Source organism: Gymnodraco acuticeps, unplaced genomic scaffold (assembly GCF_902827175.1).
Source record: "Gymnodraco acuticeps unplaced genomic scaffold, fGymAcu1.1, whole genome shotgun sequence".
NCBI lineage: Eukaryota > Metazoa > Chordata > Actinopteri > Perciformes > Bathydraconidae > Gymnodraco > Gymnodraco acuticeps.
Window position 1 is genome coordinate 433,926 of NW_022991960.1, and position 16,217 is coordinate 450,142.

At 40.2% G+C, this 16,217-nt stretch overlaps 1 protein-coding gene across 4 annotated transcripts in view; it reads right to left on the reverse strand.

Annotated features, from left to right (window-relative positions):
* Nucleotides 1-838: 838 nt before the first annotated feature.
* The window catches only part of kiaa0319l (KIAA0319 like), a 28,954-nt gene continuing 13,575 nt past the window's right edge, over nt 839-16,217 (reverse strand). For 2 of the 4 annotated variants that reach the window (XM_034200727.1, XM_034200728.1), the window contains exons 7-26: nt 16,063-16,161; nt 15,030-15,127; nt 14,820-14,907; nt 14,079-14,171; nt 13,809-13,941; nt 13,230-13,335; nt 12,971-13,093; nt 12,753-12,876; nt 11,401-11,533; nt 11,052-11,200; nt 10,605-10,607; nt 9,812-9,963; nt 9,567-9,705; nt 5,938-6,097; nt 5,295-5,437; nt 4,521-4,643; nt 4,275-4,365; nt 4,076-4,167; nt 3,181-3,338; nt 839-3,030 (exon numbers count right to left, since the gene is read on the reverse strand). In XM_034200727.1, coding sequence (XP_034056618.1) covers nt 2,899-3,030; nt 3,181-3,338; nt 4,076-4,167; nt 4,275-4,365; nt 4,521-4,643; nt 5,295-5,437; nt 5,938-6,097; nt 9,567-9,705; nt 9,812-9,963; nt 10,605-10,607; nt 11,052-11,200; nt 11,401-11,533; nt 12,753-12,876; nt 12,971-13,093; nt 13,230-13,335; nt 13,809-13,941; nt 14,079-14,171; nt 14,820-14,907; nt 15,030-15,127; nt 16,063-16,161 — 2,339 coding nt within the window. In that variant the 3' untranslated portion in view covers nt 839-2,898. Of the gene's footprint in view, nt 3,031-3,180; nt 3,339-3,362; nt 3,604-4,075; nt 4,168-4,274; nt 4,366-4,520; nt 4,644-5,294; nt 5,438-5,937; nt 6,098-9,566; nt 9,706-9,811; nt 9,964-10,604; nt 10,608-11,051; nt 11,201-11,400; nt 11,534-12,752; nt 12,877-12,970; nt 13,094-13,229; nt 13,336-13,808; nt 13,942-14,078; nt 14,172-14,819; nt 14,908-15,029; nt 15,128-16,062; nt 16,162-16,217 lie in introns of those variants that run through there. The other 2 variants (XM_034200729.1, XM_034200730.1) reach the window with 2 other exon arrangements.

Here is a 16,217-nt window from a genome sequence, read left to right on the forward strand (position 1 = left end):
ATTCTACACTCATACTTTGGGAATGCAACTAAGAATTTGTTTGACTATTTATTATTTCTCTTTAAAATAAATTAAAACATAGTGCCTAACACACATTTCCAGAGTTCACATTTTCAAAATGCTTTTTCTCCCCAACAATTGAATAATCTATGCATTATCAATTAACAAAAGTAAGTGAAAAATAAGTTTTAAAAAAAGAAGAGTAGCAACTTATTACATTTTGAAGAGCACAAACAATGGATGTTGATTTATAGGATTATTTTTGTCCTTTGACTAATTGATTCACCCCACCAATTGTTACAGCCCCATTTTATTAATTTCATTTGATGTAAACAAAAAAAGAATGAGATTACATCTATACCTATATAGTGAAAAACATTTACAAATTGTCTTACATGTTAATGTAGGCAAACATTCGTTCACCATAAATTGATATGGAATCATCGTCTCGTAAATAATGGAGCTGGAAAGCAAAACCACAGAGGCCTCATACAAGTCAGAGAGAAAACAAGCTATGAGGGAGATACTGTATGTGAATGCAATGATGGCTTATATCACTCTGGTGGGTTAAAGATAGGGGTGTTAAGTTGTATGGTAAATTACATCCTATATGCAATACTATATTAAAAATGTTACAATGCAAGAAGGATGCATTTGCCATGATAATGAGATATGCACAATAGCAAACAAATCCTCATTCTGAAGTCAGAGGCTGGGGACAAGTCCTAATTTGCGAGTGGAAACTAAGTACGAAGAGGAAATAGAATGAATTTAGGAGAACCCTTTGTGCCAGAGGCTTTCATCAGACGTGTTTGTCAAAGAATAAAGCACAAAAATGTCCTTTTTAAAAGTCAAGAACAAACTGAAACATTTTTATTTTAATGTACAGATTATCCAGTTGCATCAGATGTGGTCACATACATGTAAAGAAGGGGGTAAATCCTTCACTAAAAGCAAACTAAAATATCTTAAATTAAACTCCCTTCATTTTACAGTTTCTCCCCGTTTTCTTTGCCTGCCTTCACAGTGGACTGTCAGAGTCAAGGTCAATTCATTAACTTCTATAAATCCCAAAAGTGACTAGCACATGTTGTGTGAGAGAAACGAGAGCGAATCAATGTCAAATCTTGGGGATGTATCCAAAAGCCATTTCTTATTATGTGCAAAAACACAGGAAGATGTATATTACATTATAATGTTGAAAGATTTCACATTGTTGGTACTTGAGTACAGCATAATTTGTGTTTGCCTCACAGAAATTAGTAAAGGAAGGCCTGATAAATTCAATATATCAAATAGACATTTTACGCAAATACATTTAAATGATTGCATATTTCACATTGACTACTGAATTTGAACTGAAGCAAAACTTACTCCTTTAACATTCAACAAAAAAGTGACTACATTTCTGGACTTTTCACATGCAAGGGAAGAGTAATTTGGTTCAGTCTTCACATAAAATAGATCCACAGAAAAATATATGCATAGATCTTCTGTGTTCTAACAGCCTTCCTGTTGTATTTTTACCAAAAGACAAACATCCTGCACATTTTATTTGTAGGAAGATTTTTTTTTTAACAGTTTCAGGTCATTCTGGAAACATAACTCACTTACATCCCAAATAAAATGTCATTTGTTGTTTGTTTTAAGGTCACGGTTCTGCTATTCAGATCTTCTTATTTGTTTCGAGTTATTTTAATGATCCCCACATTTAATTTAATGAATGTTTGCCAAAAGAAAAGCAAGGATAAATGTGTCATCACATTTGGGGGCCAAAAAAAGATTGCACAGAAACTGTAAAATTACCCTAAAGGATAAAAAAAAGTTAAAGTCTTACTTACCATCCTTTTAATTTCAAGCCTACAGGTATGTTACGAACCTGAGCTTTTCCAACTTTAACCATCACAAATCTCCCTTTTCAACCAAGAGAAAACATTAGGTTAAAGGTGACAGACATGAAATCAAAGTGCATCGACATCTAATCACAGCCTGAAGGTTGTTTGTAGAAAAACAAAAAAAGAACTCAGTGGTTTTCATGGTTCAAGCAGTCGTTACATTAATGAATGTCGAGGTGAGAAACGAAGCAGTCCCATTAGTTGTGTTGTGAACTTCTCCTCGTTATCGTCCCCGTTGAGACCGAACTCATTAACGTTGTGTAATCCAGTGTGTGTCCAAGAGCCTTCATCAGCAGAGAAACTTCAGAATAAAAGCATGATGATGTTTTGTTTTTGAAAGAATCTGGTCACCAATGCTTGCAACATTGTAAATATTCCTTCCATGGGTTAATAACAGAAATAAAAACGTTCACTTGGCTCTAAAGAAACATTGTTTGACACAGCAGCCACCCATACAAACATGCAGGCGATCATTCCAGTATCAAATTGTACCAGAACTGCAGTCACTCTTCATGCACATGTTTTTTTTTTAAATGGAGCAGCATCCATTGCTTTTGGTAGCTCTTGTTTTGGTTGTGTTTTTCCTTCCAAGGGCTCACCATGTAGCCCATTAACAAAAATGTTCAGAACAGAGTTCACCATTGGTTTTTAACATGGCAGTTTGGTAGCATCAGGTTGACCTGGAACAGTGTGAAAACGACCTCTTTGTGTGCGTACATGCGTGTCTACACGAGGCAAGGTGTGAGCGTGTCAAGTGGCTGGTTCTCGTGGCATTGAAGCTTTTTTTAATCCAGAAAGTCATGTGTCACTCAGGCATCTTTGCGTGCCTTTAGTAAGATGGGTTACAGTACATTCTTCATGTCTCTGTGTTCAATAAAAGGAATCTGTGTTATATTTTTACACCATTCAAAACACAGTCCTCGACCCTTTTTCCCAGCGAAAGGGCAGCTTGTCTTTCCTTCTTTCTCTTTCCATAGTGGCTCAGTGTGGGAGCAGGGAAGTGTCAGTACAGTGGTGATTTTGTTTCTGTGAGAGTGGGATAACATGTTTCCAGCATGTTCGTCTTCTCGTTCCCTTCCTTTATCGACGTATCAATCAGTTTTTCTTCGTGGATGAGAGGTACAAGGTTTCTGTGCTGAAGATCAACAAAAGAGAGACAGGAAGAGTGAGGAACAGAGGGAGTGTCAGCTGGAGGAGGTGTTTGTGTGTTTGTGTGTGTGAGGCCAGCAGCGAGCCCCCTCCTCTCTTGCTATAGCCGCTCATCCCTTTGCTTTTTGCCCCTTACCGGCCCCTGTCCGTTCCTCAGGGAGCCGTTCTTGGGCCTCAGGAGATGCCCGCGCTCCTGCTCCGTCCACGGCCCGCCCTGCCCTTCATCACTGTCCAGGTCAGAGTCTGAGTGCATGAGGGCGGAGGAGGTGGGAGCGGGCGCCGGCTTCATGCGGGCTGGTGGGAGGCAGAGGTGGACAGAAATAAATAGGATGTTAAAATGATGCGTTGTCAAACATGAACTAAGCAAATAATTGTGTTCTTGATTAAACAGGTAGTTTCATAGATATCAAAAATATTTGATCTAATGCACAATCCAAGAAAAGAAAAAACTGATAGAGAACAAATCCAATACATTTCAAATGTTTACATTAGAGTGGTTAATGAGTGTAACCTCACCCCAGGTCTCAGCCTTTGAGGCAGTAATTACTCAGTTAGGGTTCTGTTTAGAAGGCAATAGAGTTCATTTTATTATACATTTCATGACATAGCTAAGTCCTATCCGGTCAACTGTATGTCAGCATTTGCTTTGCATAGCTCAGGGCTGATCTAAAACAGAAGATGGCGTGATGAGGCATTTATAACCCATGAAAAGAAAGAAATGTCATTATTAACATCAACATTGATGGGTTTCATCATAGAAAAGTCATATCATTTTGTTTACAGTTCAAACAACTTGTTTACCTTCGCAGTACCCTATTCAAAATGCAAGTATAATATTTTATCTTTGAATATAAATGCAGCCTAAACATCCATAAAACTAAAAGTTAAATTACTGGCAGTGTGAGCATTAGATTGTGCGTGTTTACAATTGTTTAAGACTTTACCTGGGATTTGCAGGTAAAAACATGAAACAGTGGAAAAGACACTTCACTTCAGTAGAGGTGGTGATGGTGAAAATGTGTATATCTTACCGGCTCTAGGTGGATGTAGCTCCAGACTGTCTTGCTCATCAGCTTCTAGCATTTTATATTTGCTTTTGCTTCTGCGGACTTTGCTTTTACGCCTTTGAGGAGAAGAACAAACGACAACGACAGTTTAACAGAGATGATGCATCTACAGTACTGTGTTAGTAATCGTATAAATAATTTATATTTTAGAAATTGTGCTCACCTGTTGCAGCAACACACCATTCCCCAGATAAGTGTTGCTATAGCAACCACAATCATAAATGACGCTATCGTCACATAGAGTACGCTCCACTCTGAAAACACATTTTTTTAGTAAAGACACAAAAATAAAGTATGCTATTTCTATGTAATGAACATCAATATTCAAGAAGAGTATAGCCAAATGAGCTTCTGCCATATTAAATCTTACGCACTTAAATATTCTATTAAGATTTTTAACTCATCTCACCACAATTGCTCTCTGCATCTCCGAGCTGAGCTCTGACGAAGTTCTCCATCCAGAAAGGATGGCAGACACAGCTCCGTGTGTACGAGTCACACTCGCCGTGACTCGAGCAGTTCAGCTGGCAGACTGAGGACAGAGAGAGAAAGAGTGTATGTTCAATGAGAGACTAGAGCTTTAATATCCCATAGTGGTAAATAAACCAAACAGATAACCAAGGAGCAACAACATAGCATGTGAATATCAAAGAGCATAAACAATAACTAGTTGCTTTTAGTAAGGTAACGTACAACTTTCAGTCAAGATGGAAAAGAAAATGAACATGTAGAGACAAGTCAAAAATCTGGGAGATTTGAGTATCTGAGCTGAGGAAACAGGGGTCAAAGGTCAAAGCAGCTTGGTCCTATGAGCGGCCTATGGTGTCTCAAGAGGAAGACCATTAAGCAAAAAAATCATGCGACAAAGTGTTTAAATACATTTTGAAAGGACGCATTGTAGATGATTCTATCTGCAAATCCTATGTAAAACTGCTTGTCAACTAATATTGTTGTTGTTTTAGGAACCTGTGACCGAGGTTTTTCATAGCAAAACTAAACTCTAGCGGTGTGAATGACATTCAAACCTTTGAACCTTTTAATATACTTTATATTATTTCATAGCTTAGCCTTAAATTAATATCCAGCAAAAGTACCACCTGCTTCAAATGAACAATATCTGTCTCTTTACTCCATGGCCTTTGTTGTGTGTATCTATTACAAACTATATTTATTGGGTACTCACTAACTGTATCCACTCGTCGGGCCTTGTAGATGAGAAAGTCATTTTTCTGTTTGCGCAGTTTGTTGCGCAGGCTGAATGCAACGCTGTGGCCGGACAGAGGAGGGCGCCCTGGACCGCCCGACACCAGGAAGACCAAACGAGTGCTGAGGAGGCAGGAAGAGGAAGAAATCAAATCTTAGTTATAAAGTAATGACCTCTAATTGTGCCAAACCAAGACAATCCAGCCTTTTTCATGGTTATGTGTTTTGAAAATGTTGTGAACTTATACTGAAAATTATATTCAGACATACAACAGATGTCAGAAAATAAAGGCTTTTCAGACCAGATATAAAACTTAAAAATACTCTTTTTGAATGTTTACTACCAGGACTCCATTTGCCCTTGTGTATAAGTGACTAATGTAGACAAACATTTAAGGAATTGGCCTAGTATTAAAAAGGGACAAAGCTCAACCCAGCAGTCGTTTAACCGGTTTCAAAGTACAGTAAACCTTCTGTTCTAATGGAATCCTGCTTACATTTTTTGCAGCCAAAATGCTGAGATTGTTGTTATGAGTGCCTGAAACCATTTTGGAGAGGATCGTACATGGAAAAACATGGTCCAGGTTATACCCTTTTCCCTTAAATGGTGCAGTAGGACTCACCTGTGCTCATTAAACGCACTGATGTCTCGCACAGTGATGTCACTGTCGAGCACGCCCAGTAAAACTCCGACCTGGCGCAGCAGCATGTCGCGCTGACGGTGGGAGACCTGCGACACAGAGACCTCCAGCACCAGCTCCACCAGGTCCCGCTCCCAAACATCTGGTGAGAGAAACACAAGGTGAGAATACAGACAGGGGGGAGGATGATGCAGAGGACTGTAGTGGGAGAGAAAAGGGAAAAAAGGAGACAAACATGGGACTGATTGCAGGAACCATCTGACACTTTGCAATCTGGGAAACAGGCCAGAGCACCGAGAGAGGGATTAGTATCAGTGTGTGTCTGTGCTCCATATGCTGCACAGTGACCTGCTCCACCTGCTGCTGTTAGTTGTTGAATGTCCTATTGTGAGAATAACATTTGCAAGCACTTGTTTGATGGCAAAAAAACTAAATGCAAATACATCCCAACAGGAATTTTGTGATAAAATACTGTCATTTTACTTTAAAGGTCCCCTATTATACTGTTTTTCATCAATATATTATAGGTCTCAGATATATACAAAACATGTCTCTGAAGTGTTTGGCTCCAAATACCAAGCAGATCATTGTAGCATCTGTTGAGGTCTCCATATTAGGTTGAATACTTAAAACGAAAGTTAATTACAATCAAATAAATACTCAAATATATTCTTGTATAAGCCAAAATGAAAATGCATTATATTTTTCTATAATCACAGTATATTCAAAACACAAGGGGTTGGTTGAGTTGAGTTTAGAATCCTGTTATGGGTGTGACTGATGAGAGGGGAGACAGCAGGCTTGTTTGAGATGAGCGAGACCGACGCAATTGCGATCGCCGTCTTGCTAGTGCGTTGCATGATGGTTAGTCATTTTGTCCGACTTGCTCTGGAGGCTCGCCCACATGAGACGTTGAAATCTCGCGGGACAAGGACGCCCGCAGACTTGAAAGCGAGGCGGCGCAGTTCCTCTCCACGGGCTGCGGAAGCGAAATGCTTGATGGTAAACGGCTCGCTGGTATCTCGAGCTGAGCGCTCATTGGTGGTTTTTTCCACGTGCTGGTGATGAAACTCTCCAATTGGCTCGGCAAAAGTTTGTTGTTGTTTTGTGTCAGTTTTACGTCGCCACTTCCATTCACATTTTTCATCATTGTTCCACAATGTTTATCATCATGAAATTAATATCTATATATTTTATACTATACTTGCACTGCTTACCGTTTTCATACTTTATATATCTTAGCATATTCATACACACTGTTCATACTGCTCACAGGCTGCTGTGTATATCTAGTGTATTCATACCCTGTTTATTCATCATTCAATTCATTCTATATGTTATTCTGTAGATTGTGTACATTACTTTTCACTTTACTGCTTGTTGCACCTGGTTAGAAGCTAAAGTGTATTTCGTTGTCTCAGTACCTGTAATCTGTGCAATAACAATAAAGTTGAATCTAATCTTGAGCAGGAACAAATGTATTTACTTAGTACATATCTGACATTAACGATTAAACACATTTGTGCATTCTTTAGAAGAGAGAAACTTGCTCCGTCATAGGCCTACTGAGTCAGGCTACAAGGAAGTGGAGAGGAAAATATCACAAACAGAATACTACAGGATTGCTGGGAATACACAAAGTTCCAGGGGCGTGCGTTTGGCTGGACGAGTAAGGAGAGAACGAGGGCATGTGGAGTGGAGACCACAAAGTTTGCCAAAGCAAGCCCATTTAGCCGTGTTCCCCCATGGCTTTCCCCAGAAGCTAACATAGATGTGAGTATCATAGAAGGGAAAAAAGATTGGCAAATAAATGAAGTGGGAATTAAAACGAGTATGTACCCGAACGAAAAGTATTACAATTACCTCAAAATGTATACAGATGGATCTAAGAAGCAAGAATGCGTGGGGATTGGCGTGTATATACACCAGAATTATAAATATCAATCTCAAATGAGCATGCTGATAAGTTAGCAAAAGATGCGTTACAGAAGGAAATAGCAATACCAGTTTTATGGGGGTTATTCCCTATCTTTATTCAAGATCGTGGTATTTAAATTTGAGAGCATACTTTATTGATTTCTTTCCCTCAAACCCTGTCCTCACACTCAAATAGTGCCTGCTTGCGCTTAGATGTGCTCTGCTTCTGCTCAAACTGCACTCAGATATATTGCTGCTTACAGATTTCCTGTGTTCCAGCTTAAAACCTTCTCCTCACACTCAGGCTGTTTCTGTGCGCTCGTGAAATGTCTGCTCTCAGATTTCTTCTGTGCGCGCTCGGATCTTTTGTGCAACAACCCTGTCAAAATCCCTCAACCAATAGGAGGCCAGGTGTCCTTGCGGATGCGTTCTCTTCCTCTGGATTGTGTCGGAAGACTTTAATGTCAAAACTGTGAGTTGAGGTTTCATATTAGTAATTGACCACAGCATGAAATATTCTGTATGATTGTCATGTTGTAAAGAGGGAAGATGAAACTCTGTACAAGTGTGGACCAATTTTTCTTCAAATAAACTGATCCCACCCTTTGGATTGGGAGAACTTAAAATAAATCTGCGCCCTCCTCTCCTGCTTGAAAGGTAAGAAATGCACATCTGCCACAACTCACACTTAGGTAGGGCCACATCTCATTACTGATATCAAAAATCCTTCGGGATCGCTTAAACAGATTTAGCGGGTCGTCTGAATTGAATCAGCAGTTCATTGAACCTGGTTCTTTAGGAGTTAGTAGAGGTGAGATTTTGCTGACGTTGGTGGATCTGAGCCAAGCAGTAAACTTACATAGACTCAATAACTTTTGTTAGGTCAATTAGTAGGTCTGAGTAATTTGCAGGTCTGAGTAATTTGCCGGAATAAATTAACAGCCCTCCCGACTCCGACACATCCCATAAACCCCTCTGTTTCAGCACTATTTCAAAAGTGCTGATTCTCTGTCTGCTACTTTAGATGAAAATAAGGAGCCACTCCCCACACCCCTCTGATACCCCTTTCACACCAAGGCTTTTCCCGTTCTAGCTCCGTGCTAGAGCTTTTCTGGTTCGGAACCGGTTCAGCTCCCGCTCTGTTCACACCGCTCAGAGCCCGGATGCCCGGATGCCCCTGCCCCCGCCGTAAGCGTGACGTATGCGGTGCTTGCTTTCTAGACCGACAACTTTTTTGGTGCTTGAAACGAACCGGATTCGGGGCTTAGAGGCTGCTCCGCAGCTCCGAACCGGCCCTGGAACCACATTGGTGTGAAAGGGGTATGAGAGGTAATTGGTTAAAAATAACACAATGGTGCTCTAGGAGGAGATTCAGGTGATAAGTTGGGGGGGTTACCTTGGTTGGTGATTGGCTAATGGTTACACAAGCCAAAAAATTTGTATGACATCATAAAGTGGCCAAAATCTGATCAGCTCATTTTTATATAGATGGATCAGGACAAAAAGAGAGATAATTTTTTTACTGAAACTTTCAGAATCTCTTTACACAGAGGGGACACATGTTTATGTATACAAGATATGAAAAAGTGGATTTTGCATAATAGGTGACCTTTAAAGGAAACCGCATTTTAGCCTTCAAAGACAAAATATATAGAAAAAATAACAAAACAGGATTTTGAGTCCTTTCACTTTACCTGGTTTAACCACCAGTGTGCCGCTGTCAGTACTGGTCTGCCCCTTACTGTCAGTCACAGTCAGGGTGAATCTGTACTTCCCCTCCACCAGGTTCCCCAGAAACAGCACTGGTTGGTGGTTAGTGTTGTTCAGTACATCCTATTGGAACACAACACAAAGAGGTGTTAACATGTTTCCCTTTGAATGTTTTTTCTTGTGTTCTTTTTTTCTTGTAAAGTAGATTCAGTTTTGCGAACTACATTACCCCAGCTGCAGGGCTGCTATCGTCTCTGGTCCACAGGTAGCTGACTCCACCCTTGTCGTCAGTGGAGTGGGATCCATCCAGAGAGGCGGTCCTGGCAGGCAGAGTGATGGTCGGACTCGACACCACGTGAGACACTGGAGGCTGGTCCAGTTCTGGAGGAAAATAGACATGATCATTCACTGAGGTGGCTGCATTCACAGAGAGTTGGGTTAGTTGTTAGAGAATTAACTCTGCCACCACAAATATCAGTTGCAATTATCAAAGTAGAAAATGCTAGCACACCAAAACAGCAGGCGCCGCACATGTCTTTGCATCTTCAAGTTTAATACTTTGGTAATTTGTTTGGATGTGAGCTGCACAACCAAACAAAAATACTTGAGTGTACATATTGACAAGGAGAGGCTTTGACCCAAGGGAAACTAAGTCATTCTTATTCCCATAGCTTTTCAACCTTTACTTATTTTATAATATTATAATACTTTGTGGAACATTTTTATATTCATCCTATGTAGTTTAGTACAGAATATTCAAGGGTGTATATTGTGTGTGTGTGTGTGTGTGTGTGTGTGTGTGTACAGGAAATGCTTATGTACATATACTGTGTATGTAACTATGTATGTGTAATGTGTTTACTTATCAGATATACAGTATTTCTGAGAATGTTTGTTGTGGATTTTATAAAGGAAATAGCTAAAAGAGTTAAAAAATTAACAAACCAATTAAACAATGAGTTAGTATGCTCGGGCATGTATTCTTAACTCATCTTAGTCATGGTAATTCCAAAAGTAATCACCTTCTGGTGAGAAATAAAAACATTTGAAGTTAGAACAGAGCTATCGTTTTTTATAAAGAGTCAAAAGGATTTAACAGAATCCATCACTTCCAGCTTCACAACAGAACGCCTGCTACAGATATCTGACACATAGAAACACAAATAATGTATACAGAGAGACAGGACAGCAGGTATACACATTTCTCTCCACAGAAGAGAAACCACAGGGTCAAAACAACAACAAGAATATGACTGGAATTGATCACACATTCTCAATCAATGACAATCTTAAACAAAAATGACAAGACCAAAACGACATCTGCTTCAAAACAAACACAGAATCACACTTAAAATGAATTTAACAGTGGATAATTCATCTATAATCATCACCTGTCTGACTCCGACTTTAGTTATATTATTTGCTTATGAGAGATGGAATAGTCTGCACACACACTAATATCTACTAACCTTCTCTGACGATCACCGTGACAATGTCGCTGCTCTGCAGATTCCTGTCATCCGTCACGGTCAGGGTGAACTCATACGTGCCCACCTCGAGACCTGTCACCGTGGCAACAGCACTGTCTGCATTTTCGATCTTCACACCATCAGGACCCCTGGAGAATGGACAGAAACAGAAAGAGGGTCAAAGGAAACATCCTGATACTGAACAATACAAAAATTATTGTACACTTGAATTAAACTGTATATGCAATGAAGCTTTTATCCGCTTACGTTTCAATTATTAAATCAACTAGTTGTCTGCAGACAATATAAACAGCCAGCCGACATGAGGATGCGTCTGTGTTTGACTCACTTGGTTTGTTTCCAGTGGAAGGTGGCTATCTTCTGGTCGTCTCTGCTCTTACCGCCATCCAGCGTGGTTCGATCCACCGGCAGCGTCAGCTCTTTCTCCGGTCCTGCATCTGCTACTGGAGGCTTGTTGTTTTCTGGAGGATTGAGAGTGAGAGGAAACTAAAAACACACCTCCTTTGTAGAACCAGCAAGAAAGAGACACAGGAGTAAGTAAAAAATATGTGTAATGTGTATTTGTAAAGCGCTTTGAGCATCTGGAAAAGCGCTATAATAAATGTAAGGAATTAATTAATTATTATTAATTATAAGTGGAATGATGGCTGTCGAAAGTGTCTGGCTGTCGTCTGCGCATAGAAGAAAGCCATGTGAAGCACAACAAAATCAACATCCTTCAACTATCATTAAATGTAATCAATACTGTTACATTGAAATCCTTTTAAAACTATGTAATTCTGCATATAAGGAATGTTTTCTTTTTTTTAAAGATTATGTTTGGCTTTCTTATAGTAAAGCTGAAGATAGACCTGACAAATTAATAGTTTGACAGCTGGACCAATTCTTGTTAGAAAAATTAAGTGAATGTGCTTTATTCAAAAAAATGAATGAGTGAGAAGAGGACACGAACCAAGCGTAAAAAACAGTACCAACCGATAAACCCCGCCCACTATGATACAGAAAGGACGACCCGATGCGTAAGGTTTAAAGTGCATTATCAAAGAAGAGCAGTTATTTTCTGAAATACCACACTGTGACTAACACACTGCCATTTCTTTCAGATAGTATGCCTCACATGGGTGACCTTGATTGACCTTGCAGATGGATGTGTGCTCACATAAAAGCTTCTGCTCAAACTCTACAGAGCGTCTTGCAAGTGTGTGTTTGCAGTCTACAGTTCACACCGGGTGCTTATCAGGTACACATGCAGGTTAAGCAAACAGATCGTTCATACAGCAGCTTAGGTACTGACAAGAGCTTCACACATTATGTAGGCCGAGTATAAACACAGCTACATTATATACTGGTGCTCGGTATGCACCTCACACTTCAGGTGTATGTTTTATATAAACTGTGGAAAAATGTGAGGGCAAACAAAGGTAACACAGTATTGAGTAAAGATGTGGTGGATTTAAAATGTCGAAGTAATAGTTTAATTGGTGCTTAAGTGATAAGAGAGGCTTAATAACCCAAGGCTATCAAAACATGTAAGACATTAGTGATAGTTGTAATACATGTATTTAATCAATGCCTTCAGGAGCTTGTTAACAAAGTATTCCTCCAAACTTTTTAGTGCAGACACTATTCAAAAGAACCAAGTTGTTATAATCAAGAGTTCTTTTTTACTACGACGTGTACCTGGCTGCACAATGACGGTGACCTGGGCAGTTTCCTGCTGTCCAGCGGAGTCGGTCACAGTCAGCTGGAAGGTGTAGTCTCCCTCCTGCATAGCAGACAGCTGCAAGATGGGCGTCCGCACACCCTAAAGAAACATGATAGCTCACTGTTAGCCATAACTCTCTTATCCAGTGAAACATTTGAAAAATAAGGACATGCACAGTCCCTGAGTATCTCACCTGCATCTCCACAACTTTGTCTTTGCTCTCAGGGCTGAGGGACCACTCGTAGGACAGTGAGTCGTGGTCGTCCGTGCTCTCGTTACCGTACAGGGTGATGGAGTTGCGTGGCAATTGGATTACCTGGATTTAGTAAGAGGAAAGCCAAGTATTTTGCATGTTAAGTCAACCTAGTTCACATTCATATGATTTCCAAAGATGGTGCTTAAGTGCATTAAAGAACTGAATCATATGATAGATGACAGAAAATAATTCCGACCTGGTTAGGTCCGGCGTTGGCCACAGGCGGGTAATCCTTGGCTTTGTTGACCAAGAGGGTGGACGGTGTCCAGTTCTTGGCTCCGTCTGAGTCTGTCACAGTCAAACTGAGATGGGACATTTATTAGGGTAGAACATACAAACTGCACTGCACCAATCAAAGCAATTCAACCTCTGACTTAAATAAAAGCTAGCTAAAAAATGAGAGTCGCACCGATCGATTTGACAGCAGGGTTACAGTGTTTGATCAGTCTAATTTATCTCACACAGTATATCAATTTAGGTTGCACACATCGTGGCACAGACTGTAACGTCACAGTTGCACACACCCACACACACCATGTCGCAGGAAGTTCGTATTTGAACTTCGTATTTGAATTTCGTATTTGAACTTACAATAGATTTGAAATCTTCTATTAGCAAAAAATTAGCATTTCTAATATTATACTGATGATGATAGCCATATAAATAGAGAAAGGAGGCGCAGTTCCAAAAAAAACCTGACTCTTTGTTAATGCTTGAGTAAGAAGCTTGCAATGTATTTATCTAAAAATTCAATTGAAACAAAGAGCATCTGTACTTGAATGTGTAGTTCCCGGGCACCAGGCCAGTGAGGGTGAGGACGGGTGTGTCTGCAATGGCCTTCTCCTCCCTCAGGGGCCCTTTAACCTCTTCCCAGTGCCACGCCACCACCTTGTCATCATCGGTGCTCTCTGAGAGGAGGAGGGAGGACATAGAGGAGGAAGGAGGGCACAGAATGGGACAGTTTAATGCATTTTATATCATGAAAGGAAAAGGTAACATATTTTAGATGCAAGGTCTCTCTCCCTGTGCGTCATGGGACACTCACGGCTGCCGTCTATAACCGTAGAGCTGGTTGGCAAGGAGATCTCCTGGAACTTTGGGGAAACTACGGCAACAGGGCGCTTGTTTACCCGTGGCTCTGTCAAGTGGAAAGAAAGAAATGAACACGTTTAATGGAGCTGTGCGTCAGTCATGCCATTCTGAACATCTGCTGCAGCGGGAGAGACACAGCATGTTACTGCTGAGGCTAACTAGCATTAGCATGTGGAAACTGACATTATCAATATAAAAAAGACTAATTACACAGAGCAATAACAACAACAAAAACTTGATAATGTCTGAGGCTGTAGGTTGCCCTGTTGTAACAAAAATATCCCCTTAACTATTTTTCATTGAATGTTACTCCTGTGTATTTGCATTTCCATGTTAGACATACATTATTGGGAATATTTAGGCTCATTAATCACATATTTGTCTCAATCTGTACAGAATTAAATATAGATAGATTGTACATACTGATATAGAAAGAATATAAGGGACACTATGGTGGGACATTGAGCAACATCAATATGCCCAAAAACAGACAACCTCTTCTCCATCATACTATTGCCATGTGTGTACCAGCATCAGCCTTAAACACTAACATGTGTGCGCTACTATATATAGCATTTACATCAAATCATGTCGAGTTTTTATTTATTTATGCAGCTTCCTTGGTTCATATTGAAAGATGGCACATAAATCCATCCTACTAAGATGACAAAATATGACGATGTTTCGACCTCACCTGGTTTGACTGTGACATTGACGTAACCTTCGCCATGAGCCCCCTCCCCGTCGACCATCACCTCGAACTCATACAGACCCACAGTGAGCTGAGAGAAAGAGAAAGAATCAAGCATACAGAAAGAGGAACTGATCTTTGATTGTTCTTCTGTGTCCTCCACACACCACTGATCCTTCTGTTTACACATTCAACAGACTCTGTGACCGTTACCTTGCTGAGCTTGAGAGTCCTGCTGTGCTTCCCTTCCATCTCCCCGCTGTAATCTTTGGGATGAGTGATCAGGCGCCAATCAAATTCATAGGTTGTCTCTGCGAAGAAAGGGCAACATTTAACAAAACTGCTGATGCATTTAATTACAAATCTATCAGATAAGGATCATTTCCATACGGCAGGTTTTGTTATCTGTTGAGAAAAGATCAAGGGAATAACAAAATGAGGACGTGCATAGCTCTTCGTGACTGCATCATCAATTTTTCCAGTCTGGAAGAAATGATCTGGCAGGTGTTTGGTGTGACGTACAGTTTGCTGACGGAGATTCAGGAATACAACCGTCAAGCAGGTTGTGATTCATTCCTGCATTACTGAACACCAAAACATGATGAATGACGTTCAGTCTGCAATAAATCTAATTAATTTAACAGACATTTTCAGACAGAAACAGTCTCCTTTATACTTACACTAAAAAAGCATTAAACGGGCCCTATTCTGCTCCTTTTCAGGTTTACATGTATATGTTGTGTCTCTACTGGGACATGTCTCCATGCTTCAAAGTTCAAAAAGCTCTTTATTTGTCTCATACTGCCTGTGCTGCAGCACCTCTTTTCACCCTCTGTCTGAAACCAGACCCCAGTCTGCTCTGATTGGTTAGCTGGCCAGCTCAGTTATGATTGTTCAACCGCTTAGAGATGTTACGCCCCTTAGCCTTTCACGTACAATGTGTTGGAGGGCTAGCCAATTGAAACGCAAGTGATAAATAGTGATGTCACTATGCCACGGAAGTAAACAAACGATTAGTGTGTGGGAGAGGGAACTTTGGGATTTTAGTCTTTGCAGACCATTTAAATGCACAGAAAACCTATATAACACAATAGAGGAAAGAGACAAATCCATTTGTAATACAATTATTTTACATATTAATGACAATTCTGCATAAACAATCTGAAATGACATGACTTAAAACATTGTGTAACTAGTTTCCAGGTAATAAACTTCAGTAATATTTCTAGTATATCCATGGTTTTACCTGATTTGGGTGGTGGGACCACGAAGGCGTTAAGCTCGATGTCACTGCGTGGTAACGTGACCTCCACACTCTCTCCTGCTGACACCACCAGCTCCCTCACTGCGGGGAGGGACAACAGGGCAAAACAAACAGAGATGAAGCCAAAAGTACAGCAT